The sequence below is a fragment of the Podarcis pityusensis genome, assembly GCF_964106645.2.
Source record: "Podarcis pityusensis genome assembly, chromosome: 16".
Taxonomy (NCBI): domain Eukaryota; kingdom Metazoa; phylum Chordata; class Lepidosauria; order Squamata; family Lacertidae; genus Podarcis; species Podarcis pityusensis.
Window position 1 is genome coordinate 1990113 of NC_138041.1, and position 19457 is coordinate 2009569.

Consider the following 19457-nt stretch of genomic DNA (forward strand, 5'->3'; position numbering starts at 1 on the left):
TCTGTCTCTGTTTGGCTCTCTGCTGTGTGACATGCAGGAAACGCCTGGTTCTAGGGTAAGGAGTGGGGTCTAGCACAATGTCCAGAGACAACATGTGATTTGGCTGCTGTACTGTTTCTAACACATCTGACTCCTGTCTCTGTTCAGGGCTAGTGCACCTGCTACCCCTTCTCCTGTTCTTCACCATACATTATTTCCCAGCTCCTTTCTTCTTCTGAGGTGTGACCTGTCTCAGACCACCACAATCCTGGATCCATACTCCCTTCCTCTTCCCCTTGTCTGGAAGCTTCTTGGGGTGGCAGTCTCCACCAGTCCTCCTCATCCGCCCAGTCCTTGACACAGGTGGGATTCTTGCTGGGTCTGCGCCTGCCATGTTTTAAGCTGTCATTCAATGGTCTCCCTCAGGAGGTTGTGGACTCTCCTTCCTTGGAGGTTTTAAAGCAGAGGTTGGATGGACATCTGCCATGAATGCTTTAGTTGAGCTTCCTGCACTGCGGGTGGTTGGACAAGATGACCCTTCCAACTCTACAAGATGTAAATGGGATCAGAAGTCATAATGATAGAATCCAGCAGGGCCATCTAACGAAGATGAAAGTTGGAAGATACAGAGAAAACACAAGAAACACAGCTCATAAGGAATTTGGTTCCACATGAGGCAGCGATGGCCACCAACCTCGATTGCTTTAAAAGAGATTCGACAAATCCATGGAAGCTAAGGCTACTGGTCATGATGACTAGACTCTACCTCCACTGTTGGAGGCAGTATGCCCCTGAATGCTAGTTTCTGGGGTTCACAAGTGAGGAGAACATAGTTGCTTGTGGGCTTCGCATGTACATCTGGTTGGTCACTGTGAGAAACAGGATGTTGGACAAGCTAGGCGTTTGATCTGATTCATCAGAGTTCCATTATGGATTCCCAGAAAAGATGTTTGTCTTGAGTTTCACATAACAGACACCCCATTTGTGCTGTCATGCAAAAAATTATGCACACTCCAAATCCAGGATGCGGACAATGGTTTTGGTTCCCAGAAGATGTGGGCCGCATAGCCAGTTTGACTTGTAACCTTTTGCCAAAGGCCAGGATGGATGCCGCACTTTTACGGGAACATCCAAACCTTGATCATTTAAAAACAGAGAGATAAGCATGGTATAATAGAGGGAAAGAAATAGGTTAGGGTGGAACTAAAATGAGCAAAGGTGGCAAAAACAAAAATCCCCACCGCATAATAATTTGTAACGTACCATTATTTAATGCATAGGGGTTTAAGATTAAACATGAAGATAACATTTTCAGGAAACGACTAGTTGTGAAATAATTAAATCCTCAGGCATAGATCATGTATCACACCCATTAGAATTCCTCTGGAAGGATATAAAAGGCACCATGACATGTTCAACAGCATCCCTGAGCTCTCCACCACTTCTCTTCATTTCAGCACTCTCAAGATTCAGGTAAGTCCATTCACATTCTTTCTATCAGTGGCTGTGATACATTCTGTGTTCTATGAACTGAGTTCTGTTCTCTGAAGGTCAAAGCAGTCCATCCAGGGCTGGGGAAACCTGCGGCCCTCCGAATGTCAGGAGCATAGAAAGCTGCCTTATACTGAGTGAGACCATCTATTTTGATACCATCTGCCCTGTCAGTGGCTAGCCAGGATTTCAGGCAAGGGTCTTTTTGTGGGGCAAACCCAGCCTCATATAATCAACATGCTCAACTCTAATTAATGCATGAAGGGGTTAAGGCCATAGAGTAAACTGTCCTGCCAGACTTAGCTAGGTCACACACCCTCATCTTGGAAGGAAAGTCTCTTTGTTCTGGGCACACAGCTCAGATGGTGTGCCTTTAGCAAGTCATCTTTGTGTTTCTATACAAATAATTTAGAAACTCTTACCATTTTTGAAACTAAGTTGCACTGCCTGCATTTTTTTTGCTGTTGTATGGAAAAGCACAGCTCTGACCTTTTGAAGAGTTTGTAAGTAAAGCATTTTAAACCTACAAAACATGTGGTCTCTTTCTATATTAAGGGAAGTGATTTTTTTTTGGGAAAGAACTTAGAAGGGGATATTTTAAAGGTCTAACAGCCTTTATTTCCACGCTTTACTTTGCTGCATGTTTTCTGATTTTAAATCTCTGCTGGGGCTTTCTCACCAAATAGTACCTGTCCCTAAACCTGGAACTAAGTACCCAGGGAATCCTCATTTTATTCTTTACCCAAATTTACTGCTTTTATTATATACTTGTTATTTTCCTGTGCCGTTTTAAACTGTTTTTAGCTTATTTATTATATTGCAAGCATTGCCTTGTGACATATATGTGGAAGGTGATGTTGTTCTTGTGATTTATTTTAATGCATGCATTTGCCCCCTCCACTCCCCAATTCTTGTCTATTTCATTGTATGTTAGATCTACTGGGTTGTAGACAACGTTAATTCCACTCAGAGTAGTCTGACTGAAATTAATGACCATATTAGGAGTATGGAGAGCTAAAGAAAAGAAATTAATCAACACGACTAACTTAGATGCAGTAATTTCAATGGCTCTGCTCTGAGTAGAATTTTGTTGGATACGGACTATTGCAGTTCATACTGGGAGCTTTGTTTAGGGGGTGGAAAACAATTACCACACATACACAAAAAAAATCAGGGGTGACTTGATCCATCATCAGCCTCAAGCATTTTGCCTCCTCTTCCCCAAGGACCACCAAATTTGGTGACAGAGGCAAAAATAAAACCAATTTCAAGCAGAAACAGAGTTAGTGTTGGACAAAACCAAATACCCTGATGAGGATAGAGTCCTCAAATCAATTATTTGATGAGGAACAAGGGATGGTTAATGTTGTCCTTGGGGAAAGAAGGAAGGTGTGTGCATGCAGAAACTAGCTGTTGAAGAAAACAATCCCTCAATTTAGGGATAAAAATCTGCCAGTACCACTTTATTTCAAAGCAATATTGCTAAGGATCTAGACCACCCAAGAGCGCTCCCACAGCACTCCGCCCTAGGCAGATTTCAGGCAAGCATAGCTTGTACTCTGCATTCCATGAGCATATTTCTAGATAAGGAATTAACCAGAGGCATTTCCTAGAGAGAGAAAACAAGCAGCTGTCAGCAACACTGCAGCTTCGAGGGTTACAGGTTTATCAGAACTTCTTATTCTTCTTGTCGTGTACACATTTAAACATCTCCTTCCCATAGACACTTGTGAGTATTTCAAGTTAGATTTGAGGTCTTGGAGGCTTTAGTAATAATAATAATAATTTATTATTTATATCCTGCCCATCTGGCTAGGTCTCCCAAACCACCCTGGGTGGCTTCCAACAAAGTATTAAAATACAGTGGTCTGTTAAACATTAAAAGCTTCCCTAAACAGGGCTGCCTTCAGATGTCTTCTAAAAGTCTGGTAGTTGTTTTTCTCTTTGACATCTGGTGGGAGGGCACTCCACAGGGCGGGCGCCACTACCGAGAAGGCCCTCTGTCTGGTTCCCTGTAACTTGGCTTCTCGCAGCGAGGGAACCGCCAGAAGCCCCCCAGAGCTGGACCTCAGTGTCTGGGCAGAACGATGGGGATGGAGATACTCCTTCAGGTATTCTGGGCCAAGGCCGTTTAGGGCTTTAAAGGTCAGCACCAACACTTTGAATTGTGCTCGGAAACGTTGCAGGTTTATCAGAACTTCTTATTCTTCTTGTCATGTACACATTTAACCATCTCCCTCCCATAGTCACTTGTGAGTATTTCAAGTTAGATTTGAGGTCTTGGAGGCTTTAGCTCCTATGGTAACCTCCTGTAAAAAAATGTAAGGATTACAATTTCAATTCAATACAAGAAAGTACTTATTGAAGGAGCACATAGTTAAACTATGGAACTCACTCCGACAAGAGGCAGTGATGACCACTAACCTAGATAGCCTTAAAATAGGATTAGATGAATCCTCTTTTACGGCTTTTTGATGATTACGAGTCATGATAGCTATGATCTGCCTTCAACGCTGGAGGCAGCAAGACTTCCGAATGCCAGTTGCCAGAAACCAGAAGAGGGGAGAGGGCTGCTCCCTGCTGGTTTCCTACAGAGGCATTTGAGTGGGAAAAGTGAGGGCAGGATGCTGGACTAGTTGGGTCATTGGCCTAATCCAGCAGGCACTTCTGATGTTCTTATAACTGAGCCCCCACCTCCAAACAGCTTTTCTTTCAACTCAAATCACTGACCAGAGATCCGTCAGTTCAAGAATCCCAGAACCATACAATCCATCTTCATAGTGTACCACCTTGGGTGGCAGGAAGGTGAGTAACTCAGTTTTATAATTTAATAATAATAATAATAATAATAATAATAATAATAATTTAATAATAATAATTTATTATTTATACACCGCCCATCTGGCTGGGTTTCCCCAGCCACTCTGGGTGGCTTCCAACAGAACACTAAAATACAATAACCTATTAAACATTAAAAACTTCCCTAAACAGGGCTGCCTTCAGATGTCTTCTAAAAGTCTGGTAGTTGTTTTTCTCTTTGACATCTACTAGTAATAATTTAAATGAGTAAATATCCATGTTTGCCATATATAGACTTACTCTAAATTATGTATTGATTCCCCAAATGGGCATCTGCTTAATATGGGCCTTTCTCAACATGTCCTTTCAGATTCACCTCCCGTGCCAAAACATGTCTTGCTGCATCCCATCTTGTGGCCCATCCTGCGCCATCCCATCTTGTGCCTCAAAACCTGTCATTGGTCTCGGACGGTGTGGTGTCGGCTCTGGATATGGGGGCATTGGCTATGGAAGCCTTGGAGGCGGTGGCGCAGTCTCAGCCAGCAGCCTCGGGGTGCTGTCTGGAGTCCACCCCTCATGCCTCAACCAAATCCCACCATCCGAAGTGGTGATCCAACCACCTCAGGTTGTTCTGACCATCCCTGGACCCATCCTGTCTGCCAGCTGTGAGCCCTTGGCAGTCGGAGGCTACTCACCATGTGCTTCTGGAGGTTATGGAGGTTACGGAGGTTACGGATTAGGTTACGGAGGGGGCCTTGGACGCCTTGGGAGCATCTGTGGACCAAGACGTAGACAAAGCATCTGCAAGTACCCCTGCTAAACCCAAGCTCAGCCATGATGGTCTGAACAACCAGGAACTGTCAAGACAAAGAAGAATCCATGCCTGAATCCATAGTGTTTCAGGTGTTGTGCATACCTGGCTGAGGTTCAAGGTGTTCTTCACCTGTGAGAACCAAGCCCAGGTATCTGTCTCTTGCTCTCTGCTGTTTCATCCTGTAACACAGGGGTGGATAACCTTGCTGCTTCTTTCAGTGTGGGGGCTGCATTTACCCTTGTCCAACCCCACCTTAGGGTGGGAGGGCTCCATGCCCATGGTGGTTGTGGCAACACCCCTGCTCACACACAGACACATTCATGGACACACACAGGATACAAAAATAGACAGGACACACAAACATGGGGCACACAGATTGACCTAGCTCCAGCGTCCAAATGTTTGTGTTTGCTGTCACCACCCAAATTGGTGGAATCCTGGGGACAGGGGTTACAGCTAGTCCTTGAACGGGTGTCTGCCACCCCTGCTAGAATATGTTTCTACAATTTGCTTGCACTCGCTAGAGCCAGAGGATCAAAGCACAGCACATCAATTTATTTCTCCTTCTGCTTGATCACTGTTCTTGTTCTTGTTGTATAAATTACTGTTGGAACATGTATCCTTTTGATTTCCCCATTTACTATTAAAGCTTTTGCAGCATCATAATAATCACTCCTGTATGTTTTTTACCCCCCTTTTGAAAAATAATGGTTCCCTCCACTCCACCCAAAACAATGGGGTAGAGGGAGGAGTAGGAGAGAAACAAAGAAAGTCAGGTGTCTGGTCCACGGTGTGGGATATCAAAATAGAAGTGTCCCATTGCCACAAAGGAGTGCACAAATACCTAATTCTGCCAACGTTCATGTGGAAATGTTCTAAAGCCATAGAGCTTCCTTGGATTGGAGCAACTCATAGTAGAGTTCAGAAATCCTGGCAAATGGTCGACACATGCAGTGGGCCTCCTCATTCACCAGGAAGAATGATCTGATACCTCAGTTACTCAAACTCCCAACAGTGTCCTGTCAAGTAGATCTGCCCCAAATCGCAAGGATCACATGAAGAGCAGTGGCCAAATAGAAGGTAGAGAACCACAAATACTATTGACCGACCCAATCTGATGCGTTCAAACATGCTTGCAGATCAGAATGCAACTCCTAGTCAGTGTGCACATCCTTTGGATTCTGCAGCACAGAAAGTGCTCACAAAGTACATATATTTTGGGAAATATTGAAAGAAAGTAGGTATTTTACCATATGAAATATAGTTAAAAGATTCGGAGCTGTTTATGTTATGTAAAAGGTGGGTACCCCAGTCAGTGTGGTGTAGTGGTTAAGTGCGTTGGACTTGTAATCTGCTGAACTGGGTTTGCTTCTCCGCTCCTCCACCTGCAGCTGCTGGGTGACCTTGGGGTACTCACACTTCTCTGAAGTCTCTCAGCCCCACTCACCTCACATTGTGTTTGTTGTGGGGGAGGAAGGGAAAGGAGAATGTTAGCCGCTTTGAGACTCCCTACAGTGGTGATAAAGTGGGATATCAAATCCAAACTCTTCTTCATCATCATGCTTTTTAAGTGTGGAGTTTCTGTACATTCTTTCAAAAACTCCGCAGGAAAAGCTAGACCAATAATTGGAGTGCCAGTAAAACTGAAACAGAACAATTAAAGGCAGTACAGACCATCCCTACCCACGAGCCTTGTTCCACTTCCCTCTTCCATGTGGGTGGTGATAAACTTCTCTGCATGAGGCGTGGCACTCACCCACTGAAGACGGAAAACAGAAGGAATTATAATGATAGTTAAACTAGGAAATTCAACCCCATGAACAGCATTGGTGGCCATCAACCTGGATGGCTTTAAAAGAAGATTAGATGGCTAATAGGCATAATCACTATGAGCTGCATCCATTGGAGGCCATGTGGATTCATAGAATCAAAGAACTGTAGAGTTGGAAGGGACCCTGAAGACATCTAGCCCAGCTCTCTGAAAAGCAGGAATATGCAGCTGTCCCATAAGGGGATCGAACCTGCAACTCACCAGCTCCATGCTCTAACCAGCTGAGCTATCCAAGTGGTCAGCAATCATGAGAGAGGAAAGTGCTGTTGAGCTCAGATCTTGTTTGCAGCTTTCCCAATGAGGCATCTGGAGGCTACAGTCCATGTGCTTCTGGATATTCTGGCTACGGAGTGGGGTCTTATGGAGGGTACCTTGGTGGGAGCTACAAAAGCATTTGCCAGCCAAAACAGGTTCAGTATCTGCGGTCTCTTTGTTAAGCCCGGAAAGACTAGACCCAGCTATGTTTTTACAATCATGATATGAACACCTGATGGAGCTTACGGACCTGTCCTTCAGAAATGCTGAGCACCTGAGCTTCTGACTGAAGACTGTCAAAGCTGAGGGTCCTCAACACCAGTGAAGACCTGATGGATCTATGATTTACTCTCTGTCAAGTTTAGCCAACACGGTGGACTACAACTCCCATCACTCCTGAGCACTGGCCCTGCTGGCTTGGACTGATGGGAGCTGTAATCCACCAATATTTGGAGGGGAGGAAGAATGACCTTGGCCCTTCATATCCTATGGAGTGGGGTCTTACGGATGGTACCTTGGTGGGAGCTACAAAAGCATTTGCCAGTCAAAACAAAAACCTGGTTGGCTTCTGTGATATGCTGGACTAGGTGGGCCACTGGTTTGATCCAGCCGACTCTTCTTAAATTTATTTGCTGTGTACTACCTCTACTGTTGGAAGCAGTATCTCTCTGAATAACAATTTCTGGGGAATATGGAAAGAAAGATTTGCTGCTGCGTTCAGGTCCTACTTGTGGGCTCTGCATTGGCATCTGAGTGGCCACTGTGAAAACAGGAAATTGGACTGGAAAGGCCATTGGCTTGATGCAGTGACAGAGCATTTCCTGTGTTCCTATTATAGCTAAATTCAACTGTCACTCTCAGAAGCAGTGGCCAATCAGAGTTGGCAGTACTGGACTGGATGGACCAATCACCAGTCCAAGGCAGCTTCCTATATTCTTGCTTCAAGAGCTCACAGCTTAGGAGTAGAACCCTTTTTTTGCATGTAGGTGATCTCTGGTCCAACCCCTGGGATCTCTGGTTCAAAAGAAGAAGAAAAGGATTTTAGGTAATGGGAAAGAAAAAGAGATCCAGTCCAATTAAGCAGAACTGGACTAGAATGGATCAGACCTGGAATTATTAAATTCTAGTTCTGAATTCTAGAAATTGGAAGCCGAGACAGTTAAGATGAAAGGCTTGTTCACATGTTACATTGAACACAGATACAAGCTGTCTCTACATGTGTACAATAGTGTGAAAGAGTGTAACTTGTTGAACAGCTCAATTAATTGTGTGTGCAGAGACTGTGCACCTATTGCACATTGCATGTGAATAACCTATGAATGTACAGCTCATCTTGGTGCATACTTGTTTAGTCGTTTAGTCGTGTCCAACTCTTCATGACCCCATGGACCAGAGCACGTCTTCCACTGCCTCCCGCAGCTTGGTCAAACTCATGTTCGCAGCATACAGAGGTACACAAATTGTACACTTGTTGGAGGTTACATGTGAGTAACATAGAAGGGTGAAACTCAACTAGCTGTGTACAGAGGTACACTGGTGGTACACTAGTTGAACGCAACCAGCAATGTTTATCTTTCTATAAGCCAGTTTGAGGTGGTGGTGGTGTTGTTTTTGCAATCAAACGTTGTACACATTTTATTCAATAAAATAATAAATAAGATAATAGCAGACAGGTGTACAGCTCACCTAGTTGGGTACAGAGGTTCACAGCCCTCGCTGAGTGAAAAGTGTAACTACTAAGATGTAAAACCTGTACTCAAGTATCGTAAGTGTTCCTCAAGTTGAATGTGCACCTTCTGCTCCAGGTGAGATGCCTCTGTTGTTCCAGGGAAGCAGCCGAGCAAGTTTAAGGATGTGTGGGCTGTGGAGAATAGCTTGTGTGGGCTGGAGGAGCATTTTGTTTAACTTGAGTGAATTAAGGAAAAAAAGAATTGTCTTTCTTGAAAGTCTGCTGAAGGATTTAATGATCTGGAAAGATAATGTGTAACATGCTCAGGGATTAGGATGTGGGAAGACGAGAAGGGGAGAAATGGAATCCAGAGTCCTCTTCAGGCAACTGTGAGGATAGGAATGTGGAACATGGGCCTTTTCATTGGCTACTGGTAGAGGCATGCAGTACTGGATTGGCCAGGGCTGGTGTAAGCAAATATTAGGAGTCTCTGTTTTTTTTACTGGCCTGATCTAGAAGGCAGAAACTCCACCCATCTCCAGCCCTTGGTTGCAGTGACCTTATAAGGATATTCAGTCAATGGAGGGGTTTTGTGCTACTTGCCAATCCTAGGGGGTTGTTGATGTTGATCATCACCACAATGCTTGTAGAGCCAGGAGAGTCTTCAGGAGGCTCAGCTTCTAACTCCCATTTTTTCCTTATACCGGCAGCTTGTTCCTTCAAGGGCTTGACTACTGCAATTCATTCTAAGTGGGAACAACCCCTGGATGCTACATGGAACTTTAAAATTACAGTACCTAAACCCCAGGTGGTGCTGTGGGTTCAACCACAGAGCCTAGGACTTGCCGATCAGAAGGTCGGCAGTTTGAATCCCCATGATGGGGTGAGCTCCCATTGTTCAGTCCCAGCTACTGCCCACCTAGCAGTTCGAAAGCACGTCAAAGTGCAAGTAGATTAATAGGTACCGCTCCGGCGGGAAGGTAAATGGCATTTCTGTGTGCTGCTCTGGTTCACCAGAAGCGGCTTAGTCATGCTGGCCACATGACCTGGAAGCTGTACACCAGCTTCTTCAGCCAGTAAAGCGAGATGAGTCGGTCACAACTGGACCTAATAGTCAGGGGCCCCTTTACCTTTACCTTAAACCCCACCCCCCAGGAAAGAGAAAGCATTCCAGGAAAACAAAGACTGTGCTGCAACAAAAGCTTTAATGGAGCAGGGAAAAGAGTGATATGGGGAGAGGAGATGTTTGTATTACAACAGCATCGAATATAGTTTTACATGACACAACTAGCATGTGGTGAAGTACATTCTGTCCTGTCTTCCTTTGGGGAAGGTTTCCTGCATATAGCACAAAAAAGCAAGCAGAGGGGGTGGAAAATAAATACCAGAGACAATGCAACGTATCTCAGTAAAAGTGCAATGTGTGAATGTCATGGTACAGATTTCAGAGGCAGGGAGCAACTCACGGCTTCTGCTTGAAACTGCAGCAGCTCAGCACTTGTGAAAGCTCAGGTCCTTAAATTCAGTTGCCGGTTTCGGTCACGGTTGTCAGATTCCCAGGTTGCCCCAGATCCCAATGGATAATCTATTTGAGTTTAGCAGGGATACCCGCAGATGCTTTGCCTGCGCTTTGACCCATAGCAGGATTTGCCCAGGTACCCACCTACAGAGCCCCCCAGTCCGTAGCGGGAAGAACCGTAGCCGTAGCCTCCGGAACCACCATACCCATATCCGCCGCCATAGCCACCGCCATACCCATAGCCACTAGCACACGGGGAATAGCCGGAGACGGCCAACGGCTGGCAGCTGGAGGACAGGATGGGTCCTGGGATGGTCAACACAATTGGAGCTGGCTGGACCGTCACTTCGGACGGTGGGATCTGGCTAATACAGGACTGGGGGACACCAGGGACGACGCCAAGGCTGCTGGATGACATAGCGCCGCCGCCGCCATAGCTGACGATGCCACCGCTGATGCCACCACCAACACCACCGCCGATGCTACCGATGCCACCGCCGATGCCACCGCCGATGCTACCACCAATGCCACATTGTCCAATACCATGGGAAGGCCTGCTACATGGGATGGAGCACGATGACTGAGAGAAGAAAGACATGTCTGAAGAATATAGGTGAGCCTGGGGAACAACAGCAAGGAGAAAAGCAATTCATTAATTCGGAAGGAGGTGCAGAAAGGCCACGTAGCGTGGAGCAGGGCAAGCTGAATCCACCACTTTTAAGTTTCTCACTTTCCCAATATAAATTCTAGTCCTCCCCAATTTCGCTGAAAGTTGTAGGTTATTTATTTATTTATTTATGGCTGGCAAATCTTTAGCCTGACCCAACAAGGCAATTATTATGTTATCCACTCTTCTAGTATGGAAATTACATCCTACATTAACTACACAGCGATGTTATCTCAGAAAAATAAACAAGAGCATTAAAAAAAAAAAATTAATCATCAAAGCAACAATCTTTGGTTTCGAAAGCTTAGGAGGTGAGCCAGAATAGTTAATGAGTAAGCACACACAATCTTAATTGTGAGACCTCAAGGGCAAAATTCTTAACTGATGTAAAACAACAGGCTGGTATGGAACATCTATTCACTGACACCAGGCGTGGCTTTGAGCTTCTTTGTCAAGAGATGGTAACACAGGAGCAAATTAACTTTCTCTCTCTCTCTCTCTCTCTCTCTCTCTCTCTCACACACACACACACACACACACGAGAGAGAGAGAGAGAGAGAGAGAGAGAGAGAGAGATCGTTCAAGTTCAATCTTCTCACTAGGCCAGATTTAATTTTTGAATAAAGTTTTGTTGTTGTTCATCTCCAACCCACAAGAAATCTACAAACCTCCCAATAAAAAAGCAACAAATCACAACCACCTGATTATTATTATTTTTAAAAAAATTAAACAATTTGGGATTCTTGTTATGGAGATAAGGAATGAGTTATGCCCATTGAGTATCCCCTGAGTAGTATTAATATTGCATACAGCCCACTGGGTCTATCTTAGCATGGTTTCTTCTGGTAGATTGACTATGTTCCAAGGGCTCGGCTTCTGTCATCTGAGAACTCTTTGAACTGGGGTGGGGTGAGTTGATTTCCTCTGGGACCTTCAACAGGCTCTATCACTCGCCTAAAAGCTATCCCTTAACTTATTACTGGACTGCAGGCATGGAGAACTTGTGGCCCTCCATATGTTGGTCTCTGACTCCCATCCTTCCTGTCAATTGTTCATATGTTGGCTGGGGGCTGTTTGGAGTTGTAGTCTAACAATATCTGGAGGGCTACAGGTTCTCATACCTGGCATATGGACTCCCTCTCTCTCTCTCTCTCTCTCTCTCTCTCTCTCTCTCTCTCTCTCTCCTTTCTATATTTCTATCTATATCTAGCATCTATCTATCTATCTATCACCTATCTATCTATATTCTGAACTAAGCAAAGCTATCTTTCCCTCGCTCATAATTCTTTGCAGGTTCTCACCCCATCAGGAACCTTCAAATCCCTCTCAGAACTTCACTTCAAGCAACATTCAGTGGCAGCTTAAGAACCTAAGAAGAACTCTGCTGATGGATCAGGCCAAAGGCCCATCTAGTCCAGCTTCCTGCCCTCACATTGACCACCCAGAATGCAACCACCCTTTCCCCACTCACGGTCCCCAGAAATTGCTTTTCAGAGGCATATTGCCACCAACAGTAGAGGTAGAACATTGCCGCCATGGCTGGTAGCTGCTGATAGCTACATTCTCCATGGATTTACCTAATCCAAAAAGAACATAAGGACAGCCCTGGTGGATCAGGCCAAAAGTGGCCCATCTAGCCTGGCATCCTGTTCTCACAGTGGCCAACCAAGGTCCCAGGGAGAAGTTCACAAGCAGCACCTGTGTGCAAGAGCAGTTCTCCCCACTTGCCTTTCCCAGCACTCAGAGTCTTGCTTCCTCTGAGGCAGAACTTGAGAGAGACAGACGGGGAGACTCTCAAGAATGTTCCTCTTACCCGGTTCTCTAGAGTGCAGAAATGAAGAGATGCGCTTGAGAGTTGCTGCTGAAGAGACTGTGGAGAACCCAGGCCTTTTATACCTTTTTTCCAAGGCGCAGGCCACAGGATGAGAGGCGTACCGCCTTCCACTTTGAGATTTAATTATTTCTCAACAAGCATTTGATCTATTATCTCTATCTTTGCCCCAATTAATTGGACATATTTATTTTTTGCTTATTATGAAGTATGAGTCGTTCGCCTTCCTGGTATATCATAATCTCTCTCACTCGCTCTTCTTAAACTCCACCCTACATTTTATTTGTCATTTGCCCTTGGTAAAATTCCCATGACTAAAAAACAAAACAAAAACCCTAGTAAATAGGGCAGCAGTGTATCCCCACCCTTGTTGAGAGAGAGGCAAGTTGAATCAACTTGGTGGCATCTATCTGAACTGGATCTAAAACACATGTCCAAGCGGGAATGTCAACACCAGATTATGTCTTAGGCAACCATTTCTTCATTGGGCTAACTTCATATTCAGCAGGAAAGTGATGGGCAATAGGAGTTTCCCCACCTTCCAGACCCATCACTGGCAGAGGAGAGATGGGGAAGAAATTAGATTCATCTCTCAGTTACAGTGGTACCTCGGGTTACATACGCTTCAGGTTACATACGCTTCAGGTTACAGACTCCGCTAACCCAGAAATAGTGCTTCAGGTTAAGAACTTTGTTTCAGGATAAGAACAGAAATTGTGCTCTGGTGGCATGGCAGCAGCAGGAGGTCCCATTAGCTAAAGTGGTGCTTCAGGTTAAGAACAGTTTCAGGTTAAGTATGGACCTCCGGAACGAATTAAGTATTTAACCCGAGGTACCACTGTAATGGTAAACCAACCTAATCCACACTTTCCAAAAACAGTGTATGAACCAAAACACAGATGTCCTTTGAAACAGCCATTGACTGTTAACAATGAAGATTTGATTCCATTAGAAACTTGCATTTCTTTAGGTTTTGCAATGCAAGTCCACAGCCAAGTAATGTGTACCAAAATGCATATATTTGCAGAACGTGTGAAAATAGGAAGCATATATCAGTGAAAAGAGCTTACAAAAATGCACCGGGAGCCGGTGTAGTGTAGTGGTTAAGAGCGGTAGTCTCGTAATTTGGTGAACTGGGTTCGATTCCCCGCTCCTCCACATGCCGCTGCTAGGTGACCTTGGGCCAGTCACACTTCTCTGAAGTCTCTCAGCCCCACTCACCTCACAGGTGAGTTGTGGGGGAGGAAGGGAAAGGAGATTGTGAGCCACTTTGAGACTCTTTTGGGTAGTGATAAAGTGGGATATCAAATCCAAACTACGGCTGAGAAATTAGCTATGCAAATAATATATACATATTAGGGGAAAGTGTGTCCAATCAATGTGTATATTATGAGAAATGTGCAGAAAAAATATTGCTGATGAACTTTCACGAGAACTTTTAAAAGGAAAAAATAATAATTGCAAACCAATGCAGAAATGTGGAGAATTGAACTTAAGGCTAGGAAAGATGAAAAACGAAGAGAAAGCAAAATTGACAGATTTGCCCATCCCTAAAGCAGCTCCTTGGGCAGAGCAGCTGTTACTAGCAACAAAACTGCCAACAAAGTTAGGGTGCAATCTTAAGTATGGAAAGCCAATTTAATTTACACTGGTTTATGCTGAGCTGCTACAAAGTATGCTAGATACAAACTCCATTTAGGAATGGGGATATTGCTGACTGAGCTGGCCTAAGCCTGGCAGAGGGGAAGCAAGCCTTCAAAATAGAGTATGGCTTACACCACCATTTTTGTCATGTACGGTATATGGGAGTTTGAGTCCAGTTAACAGTTGTCAAGATACAGTGCTGTTCATACCACATGGGTTACAGACCCGGGCAAAAGTGTTATCAAAGCACTTCTGGCCACCATACTGCAGATTGCTCACCTATATCTTAGGAGAGTGTTCCCTTATCTGGACTTTAGATGTTGTTGAACTCGCAATGCCCATCAGCCTTCACTTGCATGGTCAATGGTGATGGAAAGGTGTGGTCCAGTAACATTTGAAGGACCACAGTTTCCCCATCCCTGACATGGCCAATACGGAAGAAGACAGGCCAGTGTTCTGGTGTGATAGAAGACACCTTCTTTTGCTTAAGAGTAGGGAGATATATAAATTCAATAAATGAAAATGAAAGGAGATAGCTAAGTGGTAGAGAAACAGCTTTGTACTCAGTCGTCCTTGATTTCAATCCCCAGTACCTCTGGGTAGGTGCTGGAATGAGCCCTTCTCAAAACCTTGGAGACCCTCTGCCAGTCAGTGTATACGAAGGTAGATCTGACTTGTCATTAGGCAGATTCTTATCTTTCTGTTGAAACCAGCCCTAGTTAAGCAGGAGAACAGGGATAGCTCAGCTACACAGCCAATATCATCAGTGGTCAGGGAGAGTGTAAGTTGTAGACTGCGGAAGGCATCAAGCTGGGGAAGGTCAGTCTAGAGTGGGAAGCCTTTGACCCTACAGAGGTTTTTGGAGTCCACCATCCTTGACGATTGGCCATGCTGATCAGCTGAGCCTGACAGAGTCTAACAACACCTGGAAGGTCATGAGGACCGGGATCTTCCTTGAGCAGGGGAACAACCATCGCTCAGTGACAGAACACCTCTTTGGCATGCAGGATGTCCCAAATTCAACCATCAGCATCTCCAGCTAGGGCAAAGGTAAACTCCCTGCCTGAAACCTCAGAGAGCCACTGCGTATCAGTGTGGACATTGCTGAGCAAGATAGAGCAAAGATGCACTATTTGGCCTTTGTTCAATGATCAGGGAGAGCAGGACTCTAACAGTGCTTGAAGGGCACCAAGGTGGCAACCACTGAACTATTTATATATTTTTTAGAATATGAGAAGGGAAACTGAGCAAGGGCACTGTCAAATAACTGGCTCATTGTAAAAGCATTGCCAAGGCTTCAACTATCCATGACATAGCCTCCCCATAGGTAAGCATGACTGGCTGGAGGTCTCACACTGACATTTTGTGTGTTTACATAGTTAATATTAGGGAGCTATACCTTGACAAAATGATCATGTTTAAGTTGTCTGCTAACAACCCTTCTGTGTTGGTTTAAATCAAGCATAGGCAAACTTGGCCCTCCAGATGTTTTGGGGCTACAATTACCATCATCCCTGACCACTGGTCCTGTTATCTAGGGAAGATGGGAGTTGTAGTCCCAAAACATCTGGAGGGCCAAGTTTGCCTTTGCCTGGTTTAAATGCCTGGAAAGAGTCAGATCCCAAATGTTCCCTTGTCATCCTTTCAGAGATGGACCTTTGGGGCTCTTTCCAATGGAAGGTGATAAACAGTGGGCAGTGGTAAACAGCATGGCAGTTAGGTCTAAAAGGGCCAGAGTAGGACATGGTTTCAACAAGTGACCAATAATATTAGAAACATTTTTTAAAAATGAAAAATAAAATCTGATCTTATGGAGAGAAGCACTTCTTGCTCAAATCTTTTGGTCACCCATGAAACGTATCATAAAACCCAATGGGCCGGTCATACCTGACCAGCCTCTACTGCACATCACTGTATGCAGGTTAGTTGTGTCAGAAGTTATGGAGGTGAGGAAACCGACACGGAGCTGTTTTCGAAAACAGGAGCCCTTAATTCATGGAACTCTTCGTTCCACCCAACGCCATGTGGGAAAAAGTCATTATCAGCCCACAAAAACCACTGGACTACCACCTGTTTACAACACAGGCCGCTTCTACAAAAGTTTCTAGAAGCGTTTCCTAACTCTCTTTGAATTTAATTCAAATCTCTTTGGATGCCACCGCAGTGAATTATTTGCTGTGATTGTGAGATAGATCTGGAATGTCTTAAGCAGGCATTCCCCCCCCCCCCCCGTCAAAGAAAATTTTATTGCCATTCATTAGTGGGGTGTTGAATTTAAAATCATTCCATTAGAAGTAATCATAATATTGCACGCATGGAAAGAAGAAAAGAACTGCCATCCGACTAATTAAAGGGTTTGCAAAGCCGTCTGAAATCCTTTAGGTAACAGGAGGCTGAAAAATTGCAGCCTCCGCCCCACCTCTGGCTGTTGTTCCCATTAATATCTCAGAATCATCCAAGGCTCAGCAAGATGAAGTCATAAAGGGAGTCTGTTGGCAGGAGGGGGGGGGGGAATATTGTGAAACCTTGTGCAGTGAACCCAGAAACGAGGCATTGCAACATTAAGACATTCATTTTTGAGGAAGTTGACGAACATGAAAGGACTCCGAAGAATTGGTAGGTAGACACAGGGCTTTTTTCAGGCTGGAACTCACCAGAAATCGGTTCCAGCACCTCTCAGGTGGGTGTCATTATAAGAGGACAAGGGAGATGTTCATGGTGAGTTCTGGCACCTCTTTTTCTAGAAAAATAGCACTGGGTAGACAGACACCCTGTCCAGTGGTACCTGAATTAAGTACTTAATTCATTCTGGAGGTCCGTTCTTAACCTGAAACTGTTCTTAACCTGAAGCACCACTTTAGCTAATGGGGCCTCCTGCTGCTGCCGTGCTGCCAGAGCATGATTTCTGTTCTCATCCTGAAGCAAAGTTCTTAACCCGAGGTACTATTTCTGGGTTAGCAGAGTCTGTAACCTGAAGCATCTGTAACCTGAAGCGTATGTAACCCGAGGTACCACTGTATATTTTCACGTGATATAGCAAGGGTGCAGGAACCTTACAACTCCCATCAATCCTGACCTTTGACAGTGCTGACTGTGGCTGATGGAAGTCATAATTCAGGAATATATAGAGGGCCAAATGTTCTCCACATATGCTTTATTTCTATGTCTTCCTAACTTTTAAAAAGTATTTATACCCCACCATATAAAAAAGCAAACAAATACTCAGGAGTTCTTCATGACATTCATAGGTTCTCTAAGAACTTTTTAAAAAGAGTAGAGTATAAATATAGCCAAAATAAGGAGTGAAGACCCCAATGTTCATCATCATCTGGAGGGCCATCCTTGCTTTATACCTCTGGAAGTGCATTTAATATGTGATCCCTTATTGGTTGGGACATGAATCTACAGGGATGATATGCCATAGGGTAGGATCCGGTGTTAGTCCTACTCAGAATACTGTAGACCCTTTGAAATCAATGGACATGATTAAATTAAACCCATTGGTTTCAGTGGGTCTACTCTGAGTATGACTTGGTTGGATACAACCCTTGGTTTGGAAATGGAGTTTTCTAAAAGTGTATCTGAAGTCAATACAATCAACACAAAACTCAAAAAAATCTGTGTATTCCCTGCCCATGGATTCAGAGTCAAGCTGGTTTTTTCGACTTGTTGATTTGCCATTGAGGAGGACAGTTGGGTTGAGACACATCTGCCTATGGAAGCTTCACTATGGAAGATATTTGTATAGTGGAAGCTGGATATACCCACCCACCTTAGGTTGGATGGACCATTTGGTCTAAAATTATCTGAATTGTTTTGACTGCATAGTGAATTTTATGTGATTGTGAATGGAGATACAACATTTGACAGTTCTTGGCTATGCTATTTATTTTATGAAACAGTAGTTTTTAAATTGTGAGTTTAGTGCATGTAAAATATTTGCACTAAATTTAGAGCCCATCAACTTCATTTTACATGTTGGCAGAGGATCCCTATTAAAGAATTCCACACATACTAATTGATCCCTTTGAAATTATCTAAATCCAAGTGTTTGTACTAAGGGCCAGCAAGTGTAAATTACTAAGATTTTATAATAGCTCTGGTCTGCTATGGCAGTGGTACATTACTCCAGGCTTAGAGGTAAATGTTGATTTGTTGTATATACACTGTAATGTCTTGGAGATATTTATACAAATAAAAACAACAATCTTGAAGACTTGCTTTGTGGATCTAACATTCAATACTTGCCATGATCACATCACCACATCTTTTAAACATATTTATGTATTTTACAGAGAAACACACTAACCTTCTTTGTCCCTCCTGGAAAGAAGCCAAGTTTTAAAAAGGGATTGGGGGTGCTTAAAATCTGCTCTTGGTAAAATAGTTTCTAACAGTATGAAATATGAAAGAGAGGGAGCGGGAGAAACAGAGACAGAGACAGAGTGAATCAAGCAAACAGAAGGACAAGTCTTGCTGAAGAAGAATCAGCATGGCTTCTGCCAATGTGAGTCCTATCTCATAAATGTTTCTGAATTCTTTGAGAATGTCAAGAAACATGTGGGTAGAGGGTGATTCTGAAGATACTGTGTACTTAGACTGTGTGCTTTTGACAAGAACCCCACCCCTCAGTAAATGTAGCAGTCATGGAATGAGAGGACATGCTGTCTTATGGTAAAAATAATGGGAAGCAGAGAGATTAGAAATAAATGGACAGTGCCAGAAAGTGGAATCCCCAAAGGTTCTATGGGGTGCCTCAATGATTTTATTTTTTTGAAACTGACCCCTAAGGAAGGACTGGGACCACTGTAGATGAGGGTATTTCTGAAGCACCTTCACAACAGGTGGTTGCTGGCATCAGGTCTACCAGGGTGACCAAAGCTAAGTCTAAGGTGGCTTGAAATGGGTCTAGATAATCCATTTCATCCAAGATTCCCTGAAACTGAGGTCCCTCCACA

The 19457-nt window shown here is 44.1% G+C and overlaps 2 protein-coding genes across 2 annotated transcripts; one reads left to right on the top strand and one right to left on the bottom strand.

Annotated features, from left to right (window-relative positions):
• The first annotated feature begins 1340 nt into the window (after positions 1-1340).
• On the top strand, positions 1341-5752 carry LOC308465460 (uncharacterized protein). Its single transcript, XM_080985410.1, has 2 exons — positions 1341-1452; positions 4640-5752. Exons 1-2 carry the CDS (start codon positions 1390-1392, stop codon positions 5087-5089), a joined length of 513 nt encoding a protein of 170 aa, XP_080841536.1. The 5' UTR covers positions 1341-1389; the 3' UTR covers positions 5090-5752.
• A 4272-nt stretch (positions 5753-10024) lies between these two features.
• Positions 10025-12992, bottom strand: LOC308465754 (uncharacterized protein). Its single transcript, XM_080985960.1, has 2 exons — positions 12838-12992; positions 10025-10976 (listed from the first exon to the last, which is right to left on the bottom strand). Exon 2 carries the CDS (start codon positions 10953-10955, stop codon positions 10434-10436), a length of 522 nt encoding a protein of 173 aa, XP_080842086.1. The 5' UTR covers positions 10956-10976; positions 12838-12992; the 3' UTR covers positions 10025-10433.
• Between the last annotated feature and the right edge of the window lie 6465 nt (positions 12993-19457).